Consider the following 12,893-nt stretch of genomic DNA (forward strand, 5'->3'; position numbering starts at 1 on the left):
TGAGGCTAGGATGCTCGTCTTTGGGTTGGGGGCATGTGTTCGAGGCTGTCTGATATGCCATGGATAATTTGGCAGATTGTTTCTGAGGATACTGAGGAGCGGTCGTGACTCTGAGACCCTGCCCTTGGGATCTGGGGTACATTAAGGCGGTTCGGCTAAACAAGGTTGAGCGGATGCCGTATCATGTGGAGTCTACCTGCTTTCGGGCGCCGTAATGTTCCTCAGCATGGCGAATAGTTATAAGTAAAAAGCAATATGTACAAAATACTACATTTATACAGACAGACAGGACCAAGTGGGTATTTACGACCACTTTCATAATCCCCTCAGCAGCATATCTATCTGATCCACGACCGCAGCAGCGTCTTCATCCGAATATCGCTTCATCTGCTGCTCCGCTGGACGATTGCCTGCCATTCGTTCTCTTAAAAGCTCCGCCAGTCTCTCCCTACGTCGCTTCTCAGACGAATACACGCGGGCGTTCTCCTCTGTGGCCCAATCATCTCCGTGTAGCATACGTCGCCGTCTATGTCTCATACCAGGCTCAAACGTTTCGAAATTAGCCTGTCGAATGAGATCATCGTGCTCTGGTGACAGGCCAGCGCGCTTCGCCGAATCTGTGAGAGTTCTGCGAATCACCGACGGCTTGAACTTGGCTTTCTTAAGCAACCGTATACGACGAAGATCTTCCTTTTCTTGTTCCTTAGCTGCTTCCAATGCAGTAATATTCTCTAGCTCATCGAAACTGGGATCGGTGATTCCGCTTTTGGCACCACCGCGGCGCACATATTGGTGCTGATTCATTAGAACTCTTCTCGGTCGACTGAACGAAACTGTATGTCTATTCACTTTGGGCTTGGTGGTCGTAAGATACTTGCGAAACAGCTGGCGAATTCGTCTATTTCGCGAGAGCACGGGATGCCTCGGGAGTCGCCGTCGACGGAGGCTGTGAGTACGGTTCTTTCCTATCCTGTAATGGAGAAACAAGTTCTGAGGCTTATGGGCCGGAATTCTTCGGATCCTAAGACGATTTTTCCTCTTCAAATAACCAATGGGTTGTAGACGTACATGAAGGAAATCATCGGCTGCGTTCCAACGCGTATAGGGAACGTCGAGCTTTGAATATGTTACTGTGGGTTGCATTACTCTCTCTTCAGAGCTCTGGACATGGATTGCCTTTTCTGACAACGCAGAGAAGCGATCAGGATGAACTGTCACCTGTGTAAGTGCAACATCCTTACTTTCAGAATACTGTGGCACTTCGTCCACCGTGCTGGGGACCGTGCCAAAGTCCAATGACCATTTCGTTGTTGGCACAGCTTGCGATGACGGGGTACTGTCTCCTGTCAATGCCCTTCTGGCCACCTCCTGCTGTGATATAGGAGGCATAATGAAGAATTGCAGGTAGTCACCAGGCCTGAATGTTGCTGAGGCGTTTTCATCTTCGCCTGCAAGATCTTCGAATGAGAATTTACTCTGCTTCGAATCCTGACAATCTCTATCAGAGTCGAGCATTCCAAGGGGTTTTTCATCCATCGGCAGCCTCTGGATTTTGTAGGGATCGAGAGACAGTAGCCCAGCCTTGTTGCCCCAACCACCTCCTCCGCTCATGACTCGATGTAATGATGCACCACGGTTGAGTGCGCGCATGATGTGGTCGTTCCAAGCAGTGTGTCGCCAGAAATCCACGAAGCTCTCTTCCTGGGTGAGTGCGATTTGTGTGATCGCTCTTCGACTACGCCCATTCAGATATCGATTATAGGTAGAGACTACGCGTAAGGCAAAATCGGCTGGATATGGATAGAGCAATGCCCAGATTGAGACTGAACAAGGATCTGTTCGCGTCACGTCGAAAAACTTGTGCACGCCTTGCTCTACGTGAAGCGAGGCCGGGATAACCGAATTGTGCTTGTTCTCAAGTCGACTGATGATGTTACCCATTACATCCAAGATCTTGAGAGACCCGGTCAGAGGTAGTAAAGGACATGCCAGCGACGTTGACGAGTTCCGACCTCTTCCAGAAATATCGAACGGCCAAAGAATTGAAGCACGTTTTAATTCATGCTTGATGGATACGACTTCGACTGGCGCCGAACTCTCTGGTTTCTTGATAGTGTATAAAGACATTGTGTATTCGTAGCCATTCTGGAAAAGAGTATTGGCGAGGGGAACGTGGACTTGGATATTCTTGCGAGGGCTTCTTCTCCTTAAGGATTCATTCATATGGAAAGACAACGTTGGCGTGGTTGCTAAGTCTTCAGGAACATCGGTATCGAAACGGTCCAGCTGTGATAGACTTGTGCTGGAGGAAATGTGTCGCGAATCCATGACGGCATAAGATATACCATCGAGTCCGTCTTCTAAAATCGGAGGGGCGCGTGATGGTGGGCCCATTTCGTAGTCTCGTGGTTCCGCAAGACGATCCACTACAGCCACTAGAGTCTTAACAACATCGGTACTGTTCAACATCGAGTGGTTTCGAAACAATCGTTCCCGAAGTATCTGCAATTCCTCCACAAGACCTTGATTCAGGGCTTGTGCATAACACGGCGTCAATAAGAGTAGGATTGTGGGCGAGCCCACGAAGGAGTTCGATGGTATAGCTGGAACTTGTCTGAGTAGATCTTTTAGCGTCTGCGATATATGATCAGCTTTATGTGGGGCAGTACGCAGCAGATCAACTTACTGTGGCCGTTGCGTTCTGAGTTGTCACCATGCCGTAAGTCCCACAATGCTCCACGGGGTGAGACAAGCTCACAGAATCATCGACTTTGACGTATCGTGTTTCGCCGGATGCTGGGTACTTGTGAATTCCGGAAAATGGCAACGTCGACTTCTGCACGAGCGGAACTTCAAGAGGTATCCTTCTGATAGAAATACCCTTTTCCTTCTTCTTCTTAATGTGACGTCCATGTCCGCCATTCGGTTCAGTAGACTTTGTCGAAGAAGGGATCGTGGGCGGCATTGCGCTCTGCAGTGCCGGGATCGCAGAAGCAATTCTTCTGATGGGAACCGTCACCTTCTTCTTGACGCGACGTATCACGGGTCTATATCTACCATTCGGTTCAGTAGACTTTGTCGAGAAAGGGACCGTGGGCGGCATTGCGCTCTGCAGGGCCGGGTTCGCAGGAGCAATTCTTCTAATGAGAACCCTCTTCTGCCTCTTGACGTGACGTATCACGGGTCCACACCCGGAAGTCGGCTCATTGATGTTCGTCTTCGGCGGAGAACGGGCGATGAAGCGTATAGGTAGCTGCGAGCCATTGTGGACGGCGTCAAGGAGTGTGGTAGAAACATGGATATATCTCCGGGTGAAAAGCGCAGCATTATGCGACGTGTACAAAGCACATGGCTTCAAAGCGCATAGCATCGCCGTCTGAAGCGTGGTGAGACCTCAGCATTAGCATGAGCGTCGTCAAAGTGAAAGAGGTGCTTCCTTCCGTCATGAACATAAATGATTCGGCTTTCCAAAAGGTTCGGCCGTGCAGTACTAACCTGATCCATCAAGAGGACTGAGCTAACCCCAAGTGGGAAGCTTGCCGACGACAACTCGACTTTCCAGTACATACATCATTCACTTTGGATCTTGAGGTGTTCCATTGCGGAAGGACTGCGAGAGCTCTTAGTACTCGTCTGAATCATGTTGTAGGAGGTTGTTTACGAAACCGTGCAGTCGTTCATTCTCTTTACTATTTTACCCTCCTGCTAGTATTACCCCTATCACACGCGACATATAACGATCGCATGCTTAAAGGACTTTAGGTGGAAGACTTATATACCACAGCAAACACTATTAGCTACTACAAGTGCTTGAGATCTGATGCCATTCCAGGAAAAGCATGAAGCTCAACCCCTTGGTGCTTGTAAGAACATAGATGTTACCTTCATATAGCTTACGCTTAATAACAAGTAGAAACAGTCCTACAACCAAACCATCCATATAAAGTCCACCGTCAGGTTATCCAACGCTAGCATAGAGCTTAGTGCACTTGAGATCATCATATGGGCCCGTCCAGCAGGGGCGATACAAGCAAGTAGGAAGGTGCTTGTGTAATGGCTACTTGTCGAACGAGATACCTGTAGTCAAAGGGGAAAACGCTATCTAGACCTCGAATGATACCATTCAGCTAGCAACTGATACCTTTGTCGATGTGATGACGGAAGGAGCCATGAAGATTTGCCGTTATCATGTTCCTTGTACTTCGGTTTAGGCCAATGGCACTACGAGACTTGATCAGGGTCTATAAATACAGTGAAGGTAGATAACACACAAGACCAATTTAAATGCTGTAAAGTGTATATACTTAGTCATACTCAGAAACGCCGTTATCACTACAGTATAAACAATAAGCCCGCTCCATGCATCGCCCGCAGGAGATACATTACAATCAACTACTCTGATAAAAAAAGCTTTTGGCTTTCTACTCGTCCTTGAGCCACAAACCCAAAGCATCTCTCCGACTCTGGCTGGCAGGGTCCAGGTATGGTGGCTCACCGATGCCTACAGCACGTTGGCCGAAGCGGGGACCCTGTCCAGCAGTGTCCATTGTTGCGGTGTGGAATGTACTTCGGTTGTCCCAGAGAGCTGATATATGATTAGGGATATTTACGGTCAGATAGTGTGAAATGGGAGAACATACCGACATCGTTCGGCCCATTCCATCGGAACCTTACTTGCGCATCATGGTTCTCGAGAAGGTAGACTTCGAGAAACTCGTTCATGCGATCGCTTTCCAGCTTCGTTAATTCATTGAAACGAGGACGCTGCTCAGCGTGGCCGATACCATATAGCGCCTTCCAACCTGTTACTGGGTTGGTGCGAACAGCGGGATGCGTAGCACCGAGCGTTGAACCAGCGTTAAGAGGGTGTCCACGAGGGTCGGTGTACATGTCGAAATTCCATACCTTCATCATTGGTTCAAATCCGGGGTTGCCGAAGTGACATGTGAGACCCTCGAGAAACTTTTGCCATGGCTCGGAGAAACGGTCGTATAGTTCGTAAGCATTAGCCCACAGAGTGTCACCGCCAGTAGGACCAAGTTTTTCCAAACGTAGGCATGAGTAGTCAGCTGGCACCTTCTCGAAGGCAATATCGCTGTGCCAGTATGCAGTTTTAGCCTTCTTCTGCAATAGTCTGTCCTTCTTGAGGGCATCATAGCGGTGCTTAAACAAATGCGCAGTCTCCTCGGAGCTAATGGTACTGATTTCCTCGTCCATACGGTTGTGATATTTTTTGTCATAATTGATGCTCGGATGGATGTATAGCTTAGATTCTTTGGGCTTGTTGACGAGTTCTCCCATACGCTGAACGAGTTCTTTCTGGGTCTCGTTGTCGGCATTGTCCTGATTACGGAAGAAGCATACGCCACGCTCAGAAACTAATGTTAGATTAGTAAAGGAGTGCGGGAATTTGTTTTGAAACGTACCAGTAACAGCAAGGTCACGAATGAGGTCGTCAGAGTTTGGTGCTCGTAGCAGTTCCTTCAGGTTAATGTTGGTATACTCACGACCAATCTGTGGAGTGACTTCGATGTAGCTGTATCCGTCAAGATTTCCTTGATACTTGGTCGGCTCGCGGATGAGTCCGCTCTTGCTCTTCTTGATTCCATTGATCCCTTCTGGGACGAGGACCGGGGTCTCAATAGCCGACGGTGCCATGTTGTAGTGCCTTCCACTTTGTCTGATGTTGAAGTGTATCTGTTGAAGGTTGCGTTGTAAAAGTTGGGAATCGTAGTCTCTTCTGAAGTTTGACTTGAATTTGATGTTATAGCTTAAGCCAGATACAAGAGGGGACTGCCCAGCATTTAATATACATAGCTTGGCCGCCACTTTTGCTCCTATCGTATAAAAGAGAGCAACACCGAAGCCGAGCCCGCCAATTATCCTGGTATGGTAGAAACTAGACCTCGAGGATCCCAAAACTCTATTCATCCTTTGAATATCCCGAGGAGCTGATTGGTGATTATGTATTCCGTATTCTGATTGTGGAAAGACGCGAGGGGCTCCGAACGAGAATAACTGCGAGACACGAGGCCATGGCTGGTGCCGCAGAAGACCAGCCGTTACACCACATAGTGGATGGCTGAAGCTGGTATTAGCAACTGGAACGAGCTTCAGGTTGCACTCATTGGTGGATGGATTAGATCTGATAAGATTTATGGGCTGATCGTCGTTATTCGCCGTTGTTCCACGTGTGATCTGCCTTGATTCCACGGAGATTTAACGTCGTGAAGCTTGGGGGCCAACGGGTGCACCCGGAAGCAATGCCTCGGAAACTGAGCACTTTTCAAGTTCTTGATATTTTCGCACACTCCATTTCGCGGTCATTGATCCTTTTGCTGGGAATTCTAGTGTTGCATTGGTTGCGGTTCAGTGTCTGAACACGCCAAAGTACATCCAGCGCCGAGACAGACTTTGTGGGGCTCTAACGGTTGAATCGAAGCTTCGCCCTCTTTGACAGCTTGGCAGAACTTAGAGCGGAAAAGTCAAGAAAGCCCCGAGTCTCACCTGTTCGCGAGATACGAAAACAAGATATGATGACATTCAAACATGCTGTCGTCGGACATGTTCAGCTCAGTATGACTACAACATTTCTCCACATGCCCAATAATAGAATATGTTTGTCCCTCAAACAACAAAGTAGGTGCTTAGCCCCTACAACTTTGAGCTGGTTTTGTGTCTAAAACTGTCAGCGATGCTCTAAAGTCAGAACATTAATTTGCGCTCGGATGATTACTGCATCCTGCAACATTCCAAAGCCTATGATGAAACATCGCCTCTATGACTGTCTACATCATATCTCGATGGCCGTGAGTGTCAGAAGAGTCTATCCGTCTTTGTCAAGGTCCAAATCTCAAAAGCTTGGTGACATGAGTTAGAAGCCACTATACTAGTGATCCGGATTGGCCGTGTCGAGCCATACAATTTGTTCGAAGGTCAGACGAGCAGTCGCAAGGCTGAGAGGTTGGTCCGCTAGCAACAAAAGAGTGCAATCATGGTTCATGTTGGAGAAGCTGGGGAAAGACGAAAAGCTCCGTGGTATGTCGGCAGAGTGGGGCGTTGATGCCGTAGCGATTCCGGAGCTGTCTAACCACCTACGTCATAAATCCGTGCAATAATTTACAACCGCCTTTGCGCGCATAGTCGGATGATCTAAATGTAGAATCAGTTCAAGCCAGGCGAATGTAATACTTCAACGATACCTAGCAGGCTAGCACGGAGACGCACAGAGTATGTCTAACAGATCATTTTCAATTTAGCAACAAATACAAGCAAGTAAACTGCCCGACTTCTCCTCCATTGAAATCAAGAATAAAGAGTGAATGCTCCACCTACTGGCAGAGTGGTAAGATCTTCAACTGTGAGCATGTACTATGGACGATTGGGCATACAGATAGTGTAGTTGGCGACCACCGACAAGGAGAGATTCTGTCTGGCTTCAGACACCACTTTTGTCGGAGGTTGAATATTTCTTGCCAAGATGTTGACATGGTTTTGCATGCATATTGTCGATTTAGGGCTTCTTTCGAGCCTGTGTGGCCTGACAAGGCTTGATGTCAGCACTGTGTGGGCGGGCTCGCGCAATGCTGGACGATACCAGCGGATAATGATGTACGATCCAGTCTCCTGCCATGATCGCACGTGATGGAGATGACGCCTCTTAAGCTCGAGACCAGGTACGTCCAGTGAGCTTTCGAAGGCTGATTGTCGTTGACGCAACCGGTATTTGAGCCAAAGCTCGGGCGACTAGGGTCGACACCACCATTTGTTACGGTTCCATGGATTCAGGAGAACATTGTGGATGCTTAACAACAACGCCATCAGTCATAACTCCCGAGTCCAACTTGACTTTGGAATGCTGTCGATATGCTTCGAGCATCGTCATCGTCGAATCTGCCATTGCCTCCGCGAAGGCCTGGTCCTTGAAAGCCGCCGGCTCCATCGTTGCGATTGCTTGCCTCGACAAATCTCTTCAATCGATCAGATTGGCTCAGGCTGGTGGGCCTGTTGTAGTCATTGAGACTAAGGCCTGCCAAACTGACTCCGCCTTGACCAGGAGCGCCAGTGGCATCAGTGACTTCGCTTGCGGCTACTGACTCACCAGCGACACTGCTGGCTACGCCGTTGCCTTTTCTGGATCCAGGGACGCCTCTTGAACCTGGGAGCGGCCAAGCTTCACCAAAATTGGAGAACATCTGAGGATAGTTGGAGACACCGACGCCACCAATAGCAGAGGAATGGACTGAAGAGACATCATCTGGAATGTATCCCACGATTGAGCCGTTGTCGTACTCTTGCCTCCCCTTGCCATTTGTGCCACCTCTAGAGGCAGCCATATTGGCAGCCTGATAGGCCATCTGGTACCGCTGGGGTCCGCGATAACTTTGCTTAGGGCGGGAAAACTGAAGAAGTGAAACTTGCAGGTTCGAAAGCGGGCCTTCAACAAGACAACCACGTTCCTTAAAGTGCAGTAGCAAGTAGTGCCAGAGAGGGTGTTTCGAGAGAACTTTTGGGTTGCCGAGAATGACAAGACCATACTTGGCACGAGTAAGGGCGACATTGAGACGACGAGGATCGCTTAAAAACCCAATACCTTGGTGGTCGTTTGATCGAACGCAGGAGAGGACAATGAAATCCTTCTCACGACCCTGGAAGGCATCGACAGATGCAACCTCGACCTCTTTGTAATTCTCTTTCTTGAAGCTTCCCGTGGCTTGCATGGAGCTGACAACAAAGCTGCGCTGACCCTCATACGGTGTGATGATACCAATCTCCGATGGTTGTACACCAGCCTTAAAGAAACGTGTAACGATCTTTTCCACATTTGAGGCTTCTGTACGATTCAAGTAGGAGGTTCCAGACGCCGAGATCTCTTCATTGCCGAGATTGGACCAGAACATCATAGGCGCATCGATTATTGGCCACGGGAAGTCGACCTCACGACGAAGACGCTCTTGCTCGTTCACACCGTCCTGAAGTGAACCTTCGTAGAACATGTTGGAGGGGAATCCCGAAAGGCAAGGGTGCATGCGATATTGCACTTGGAGTCGGATGGGAACACAGCCCAATATAACAAGTCGCTCAAAGAGAGATTGGTTGAGGCCAGCTTTGGCCGCCTTCTTATTCATGATGACGGGTCCAAGTTGCTGGTGATCACCTACAAGAACGACTTGCTTGCAACCCAATACTAATGGGATCATACATTCTGGTTCGGCAGATTGTGTAGACTCATCAATAAGCACAGTCCTGAACTTGAACTTTGCAAGACGGGGATCGCCAGCACCGACACACGTACAGCAAATGACATCAGCGTTCGTAAGAATCTCGCGTTCCGCAGCTCTCGTGAGCTGCTTAAATTTCTTCTCATCCTGACTGGACAGCTCACCAAGCTCGTTCTTGAGCTGATTAAGCTTGTTGAGTTCTACGTTGGTGTCATTCATGCGCACCTGCTCGTGCAAGGACAGGAACCCGATTGATGATTCGACATCTTCACGGGATTTGGCTGTGATTCTCACTGTCTTCAGCCCTGTCAAATGAATACGCTCACAAAGCTGATCGACAGCAACGTTCGAAGGCGCACAGACAAGAACCTGTCCGCCGTTCAGTTTTGCAAGGTGGTAGATGATTGTAGCAGAGGTAACGGTCTTGCCAGTACCAGGTGGCCCTTGAATCAGACTCAGTGGTTTTTGAAGCACACTTTTGACGGCATTAACTTGAGATGGATTAAGCTCTGGCAGGCCTGGCACGTTGAATTTCTTGGGCAGTGTTGTCTTCATAGGAGCTGCGGCGACATCATGACCTAGGAGACGGTGGAATATGTAGCCTGAAACGCTCATCTCGTCCACTGCGAAAGACTTCATAGCGTGCTGCATACGGTCGAACGAGGTCGCCTTCCAAACGTAATCCGCGCTAAAGTTGTGTGTACATTCTGTGGGCACTGACTTGTGATCACCTTTCGTGCGTAGCTCGATGCTGACTTCGTCTGACTGATTGTTCGGGATCTTGATGACATAGCCGACTCCTTCCCAGTGTGGTCGAAGTTCTCCAGTGTATCGAAGACGCATCTCATCACCGACTGCAAGTTTCACATCTCCAAGCTCTAACTTTGGTAAGACAAAGCTCGCCAAGTGCTTATTGTTGAGACCCAGGTCCCATCGAACAATGAGGCCATCTTGCGATTGCGACTCCTTCAATTTTCGGTCGTAGTCGGCTTCGATCTTGACAAGGGGGCCAAAGACATTCTGGTATTGGAACGCGTCATCGTAGCGGAGTAGCACGGGTGCTGGCTCATCGTCAATACCAGCTCCCTTTTCCAGATCGGCAATGGTGGCCTGGGCATTATCCTTCCACAATTCTTCCAGTTTGGCGATCATTTGAGGGCTCAGGTGGCGCGCGCGGAGTTGCTCTTGGTCAGTTGGTGCCGCAACAAGCCATGGTAGGAAGGACCTGTCTTCAATCAGGGGTTGCCATCGTGATGTATCCCATGTCATGTCCTTTTGGGAGGGCATGGCAGCGCATGGTTGACGACAAAGCAGAACGACGACCGTATCGGACTTTGCAGGGATGAAGCCTAGTAAGAAGACGTTTTTTATGCCGCAGTTGTAGCACTCCAAAACTGTATCTCCCAGTGAGGAATCGGGGTGAAGCTGGACCTCCTTATGTCTTGCGCGGACGAGATGGTTGATGATATGGGAAGACGACGTATTGCCGCGAGCGCTACAGAACCACTTGTTGCAGGCCAAACATTTGACAACGCTCTGTGAAGCATGGATCCCACAGTATCTTCACGAGGTGTTGTGTTAGCTAAAGGTCTCCCATCTGAAAGTACCTCAACTCACGCGCATGCATGTGCCGGTAGCTCCACCTCTTCTTCAGGCTTAACTCTGCCTTTTCCATTCGTGCCGTCGACAGCCATACTGGCCATACTTTCCATATCATCATCGTCGAAGACATCCGTTTCTTCATCGTCGTCCAGCCTCCTTCGGCGACCGGCAAGGTGACTCCGACCAAGATCCCCATCTAGTATGCTTTCATCATCACCTGCGTTGATGGTGGGTCCAGAGTCGGAAACTAGGTGGTTTCCTAGGTGAGTGAAGGCGCCTTCCATTGCACAAGATGGCTTGACGGCGCTGCGCCAACTCTACGAAGAGCGATTTTTTGGCGCTTCTGAAGCGATGATTGAGTAGGTTCCTCTGAAAGAGGACGGGTTTGGATTTGTGGAGCGCCAAAGGCTCGTAGGGTTTAGAGATCAATATCTGAGTCTAGTATCTCATGTCATATCGTCCAGGACGTCTGGCTTCTTCGTGTTGCCAGGCGGTGGCGGCGGTGGTGGTGGTGGTGAAGTTTGGCGATGCGGAGGTAAGTATTCTAATGTGCGGGTGCGATTTCGACCAGTCCGCCGCACTTGCCCTGGGTTCAAAACTCTTGGCATCAGGCTCTTCGAAGGAAAAATTCTAGATCTTCACACACCAACAACAAATTTCACACCGTACGACATAGAACATGATTGTAGGTCAACTGCCTTCGCAAGAGAGTAAAATAAATCTGACATTTAATCACAGCGACGACAAGCCCGTGAAAGGCGAGACTACGTCTACCGGCGAGCACTGACGCTCCGTGATGCGGAAACGGCAGAGAGAAGAGCAGCGTTGAAGGCATCGCTAGCCAGCGGCAAGCCTCTGTCCAAAGATATCGCAAACGACAAAGATCTTCGTAACGATTACAAGTTTGACGAGACCATAGCCGACCGAGATGCACAGGAAGAGCTCGGTCTAGACGACGAATACGCACACCTGTCAGGCGTGGTAGATCCTAGAGTCCTCGTAACCACATCCCGCGACCCATCTTCGAGACTTGGAGGGTTTGCAAAGGAGGTCAGACTACTGCTACCGACTGCGATCAGATTGAACCGCGGAAATCTCGTACTGCCCAATCTGGTTCAGAGCGCAAAGAGCTCTGGACTGAGCGATGTCATTCTTTTGCACGAGCACAGAGGTACTCCAACTGCCATGACGGTATCTCACTTTCCCCACGGACCTACGGCATCTTTCTCACTACACAATGTTGTACTTCGCCATGATATCCCCCAAGCCTCGCGCGGTACCGTCTCCGAGTCGTATCCACACCTCATCTTCGAAGGCTTCACCACCAAATTAGGGAAGCGCGTCGTTCAAATATTGAAGCATCTGTTCCCGCCTCGTGAAGGTACGGCAAAGGTTGGTAACCGTGTAGTGACTTTCAAGAATATCGAAGACAGCATCGAAGTGAGGCATCACGTCTTTGTGAGGACCGGATATCAAAGTGTTGAACTTGCAGAAGTCGGGCCTAGGATGACGATGCGGTTATTTGAGATCCGTGGAGGTACTCTGGAGAACAAGGACGGTGATGTCGAATGGCATATGACACATTACACTCGAACCAGCAAGAAAAAAGACTACCTATGAAGGCTGGTATGAGCTGGTGCACAATCTGGAACTACCACAGAGGCGAAGACGCCGACAAAGGCCACCACCATAATTATTGCACGAATCATGAACTGCAGGGCTCTTGGCCGTACATTCTGGAACAAACCTTATCCAAACAACAACACATACCACTGTGTCATCCGCAATCCTGTAGCCCCCCGGCCACCGGACACCTACATTTGAACGCCAGGGTGTGCATCAGATTCGAAAAGGCGGCTAATACTTCTGTTGTCGAAGGCAGCCATGAAGCTTAGCCTCCACGCACCACCTTTGATGGTCCAAGAGCGCACCCACCAATCTCGCCAAACGAGATGGCCGCAGGAAAGCATGTATCAGACGTTGGAGGTAGACCACTTACCTATTCGGGCCACGTATGATTCAGTGCATCGTACCAGCGTCTCCGGAGCCTCACCTCGTAGAGTTCCATTA

General features: G+C 49.5%; 3 protein-coding genes across 3 annotated transcripts; 1 reads left to right on the forward strand and 2 right to left on the reverse strand.

The window, feature by feature from the left end:
- Window positions 1-194: 194 nt before the first annotated feature.
- Window positions 195-3,443, reverse strand: EJ05DRAFT_511407 (uncharacterized protein). The gene is made up of 2 exons (XM_033748245.1): window positions 2,687-3,443; window positions 195-2,634 (listed from the first exon to the last, which is right to left on the reverse strand). Exons 1-2 carry the CDS (start codon window positions 3,368-3,370, stop codon window positions 316-318), a joined length of 3,003 nt encoding a protein of 1,000 aa, XP_033600074.1. The 5' UTR covers window positions 3,371-3,443; the 3' UTR covers window positions 195-315.
- A 978-nt stretch (window positions 3,444-4,421) lies between these two features.
- On the reverse strand, window positions 4,422-5,658 carry EJ05DRAFT_493297 (TfdA family taurine dioxygenase; the record flags this gene model as incomplete). The annotated part of the gene is made up of 3 exons (XM_033746102.1): window positions 4,422-4,585; window positions 4,641-5,378; window positions 5,427-5,658. 3 exons carry the CDS (start codon window positions 5,656-5,658, stop codon window positions 4,422-4,424), a joined length of 1,134 nt encoding a protein of 377 aa, XP_033600075.1.
- Window positions 5,659-11,502: 5,844 nt separating this feature from the next.
- EJ05DRAFT_501156 (Brix-domain-containing protein) lies at window positions 11,503-12,443 on the forward strand (the record flags this gene model as incomplete). Its single annotated transcript, XM_033747080.1, has 2 exons — window positions 11,503-11,508; window positions 11,562-12,443. 2 exons carry the CDS (start codon window positions 11,503-11,505, stop codon window positions 12,441-12,443), a joined length of 888 nt encoding a protein of 295 aa, XP_033600076.1.
- Window positions 12,444-12,893: the final 450 nt, after the last annotated feature.

The sequence above is a fragment of the Pseudovirgaria hyperparasitica genome, assembly GCF_010093815.1.
Source record: "Pseudovirgaria hyperparasitica strain CBS 121739 unplaced genomic scaffold EJ05scaffold_9, whole genome shotgun sequence".
Taxonomy (NCBI): Eukaryota; Fungi; Ascomycota; class Dothideomycetes; order Acrospermales; family Acrospermaceae; genus Pseudovirgaria; species Pseudovirgaria hyperparasitica.

What these genes read in the sequence shown, in the direction of transcription:
- EJ05DRAFT_511407 (XM_033748245.1), bottom strand. Translation starts at nt 3,370, where the DNA reads ATGCTATGCGCTTTGAAGCCATGTGCTTTGTACACGTCGCATAATGCT. An exon ending in CTCAGAACGCAACGGCCACA is followed by an intron (nt 2,635 to 2,686) that starts GTAAGTTGATCT and finishes CATATATCGCAG; the next exon opens with ACGCTAAAAGATCTACTCAG.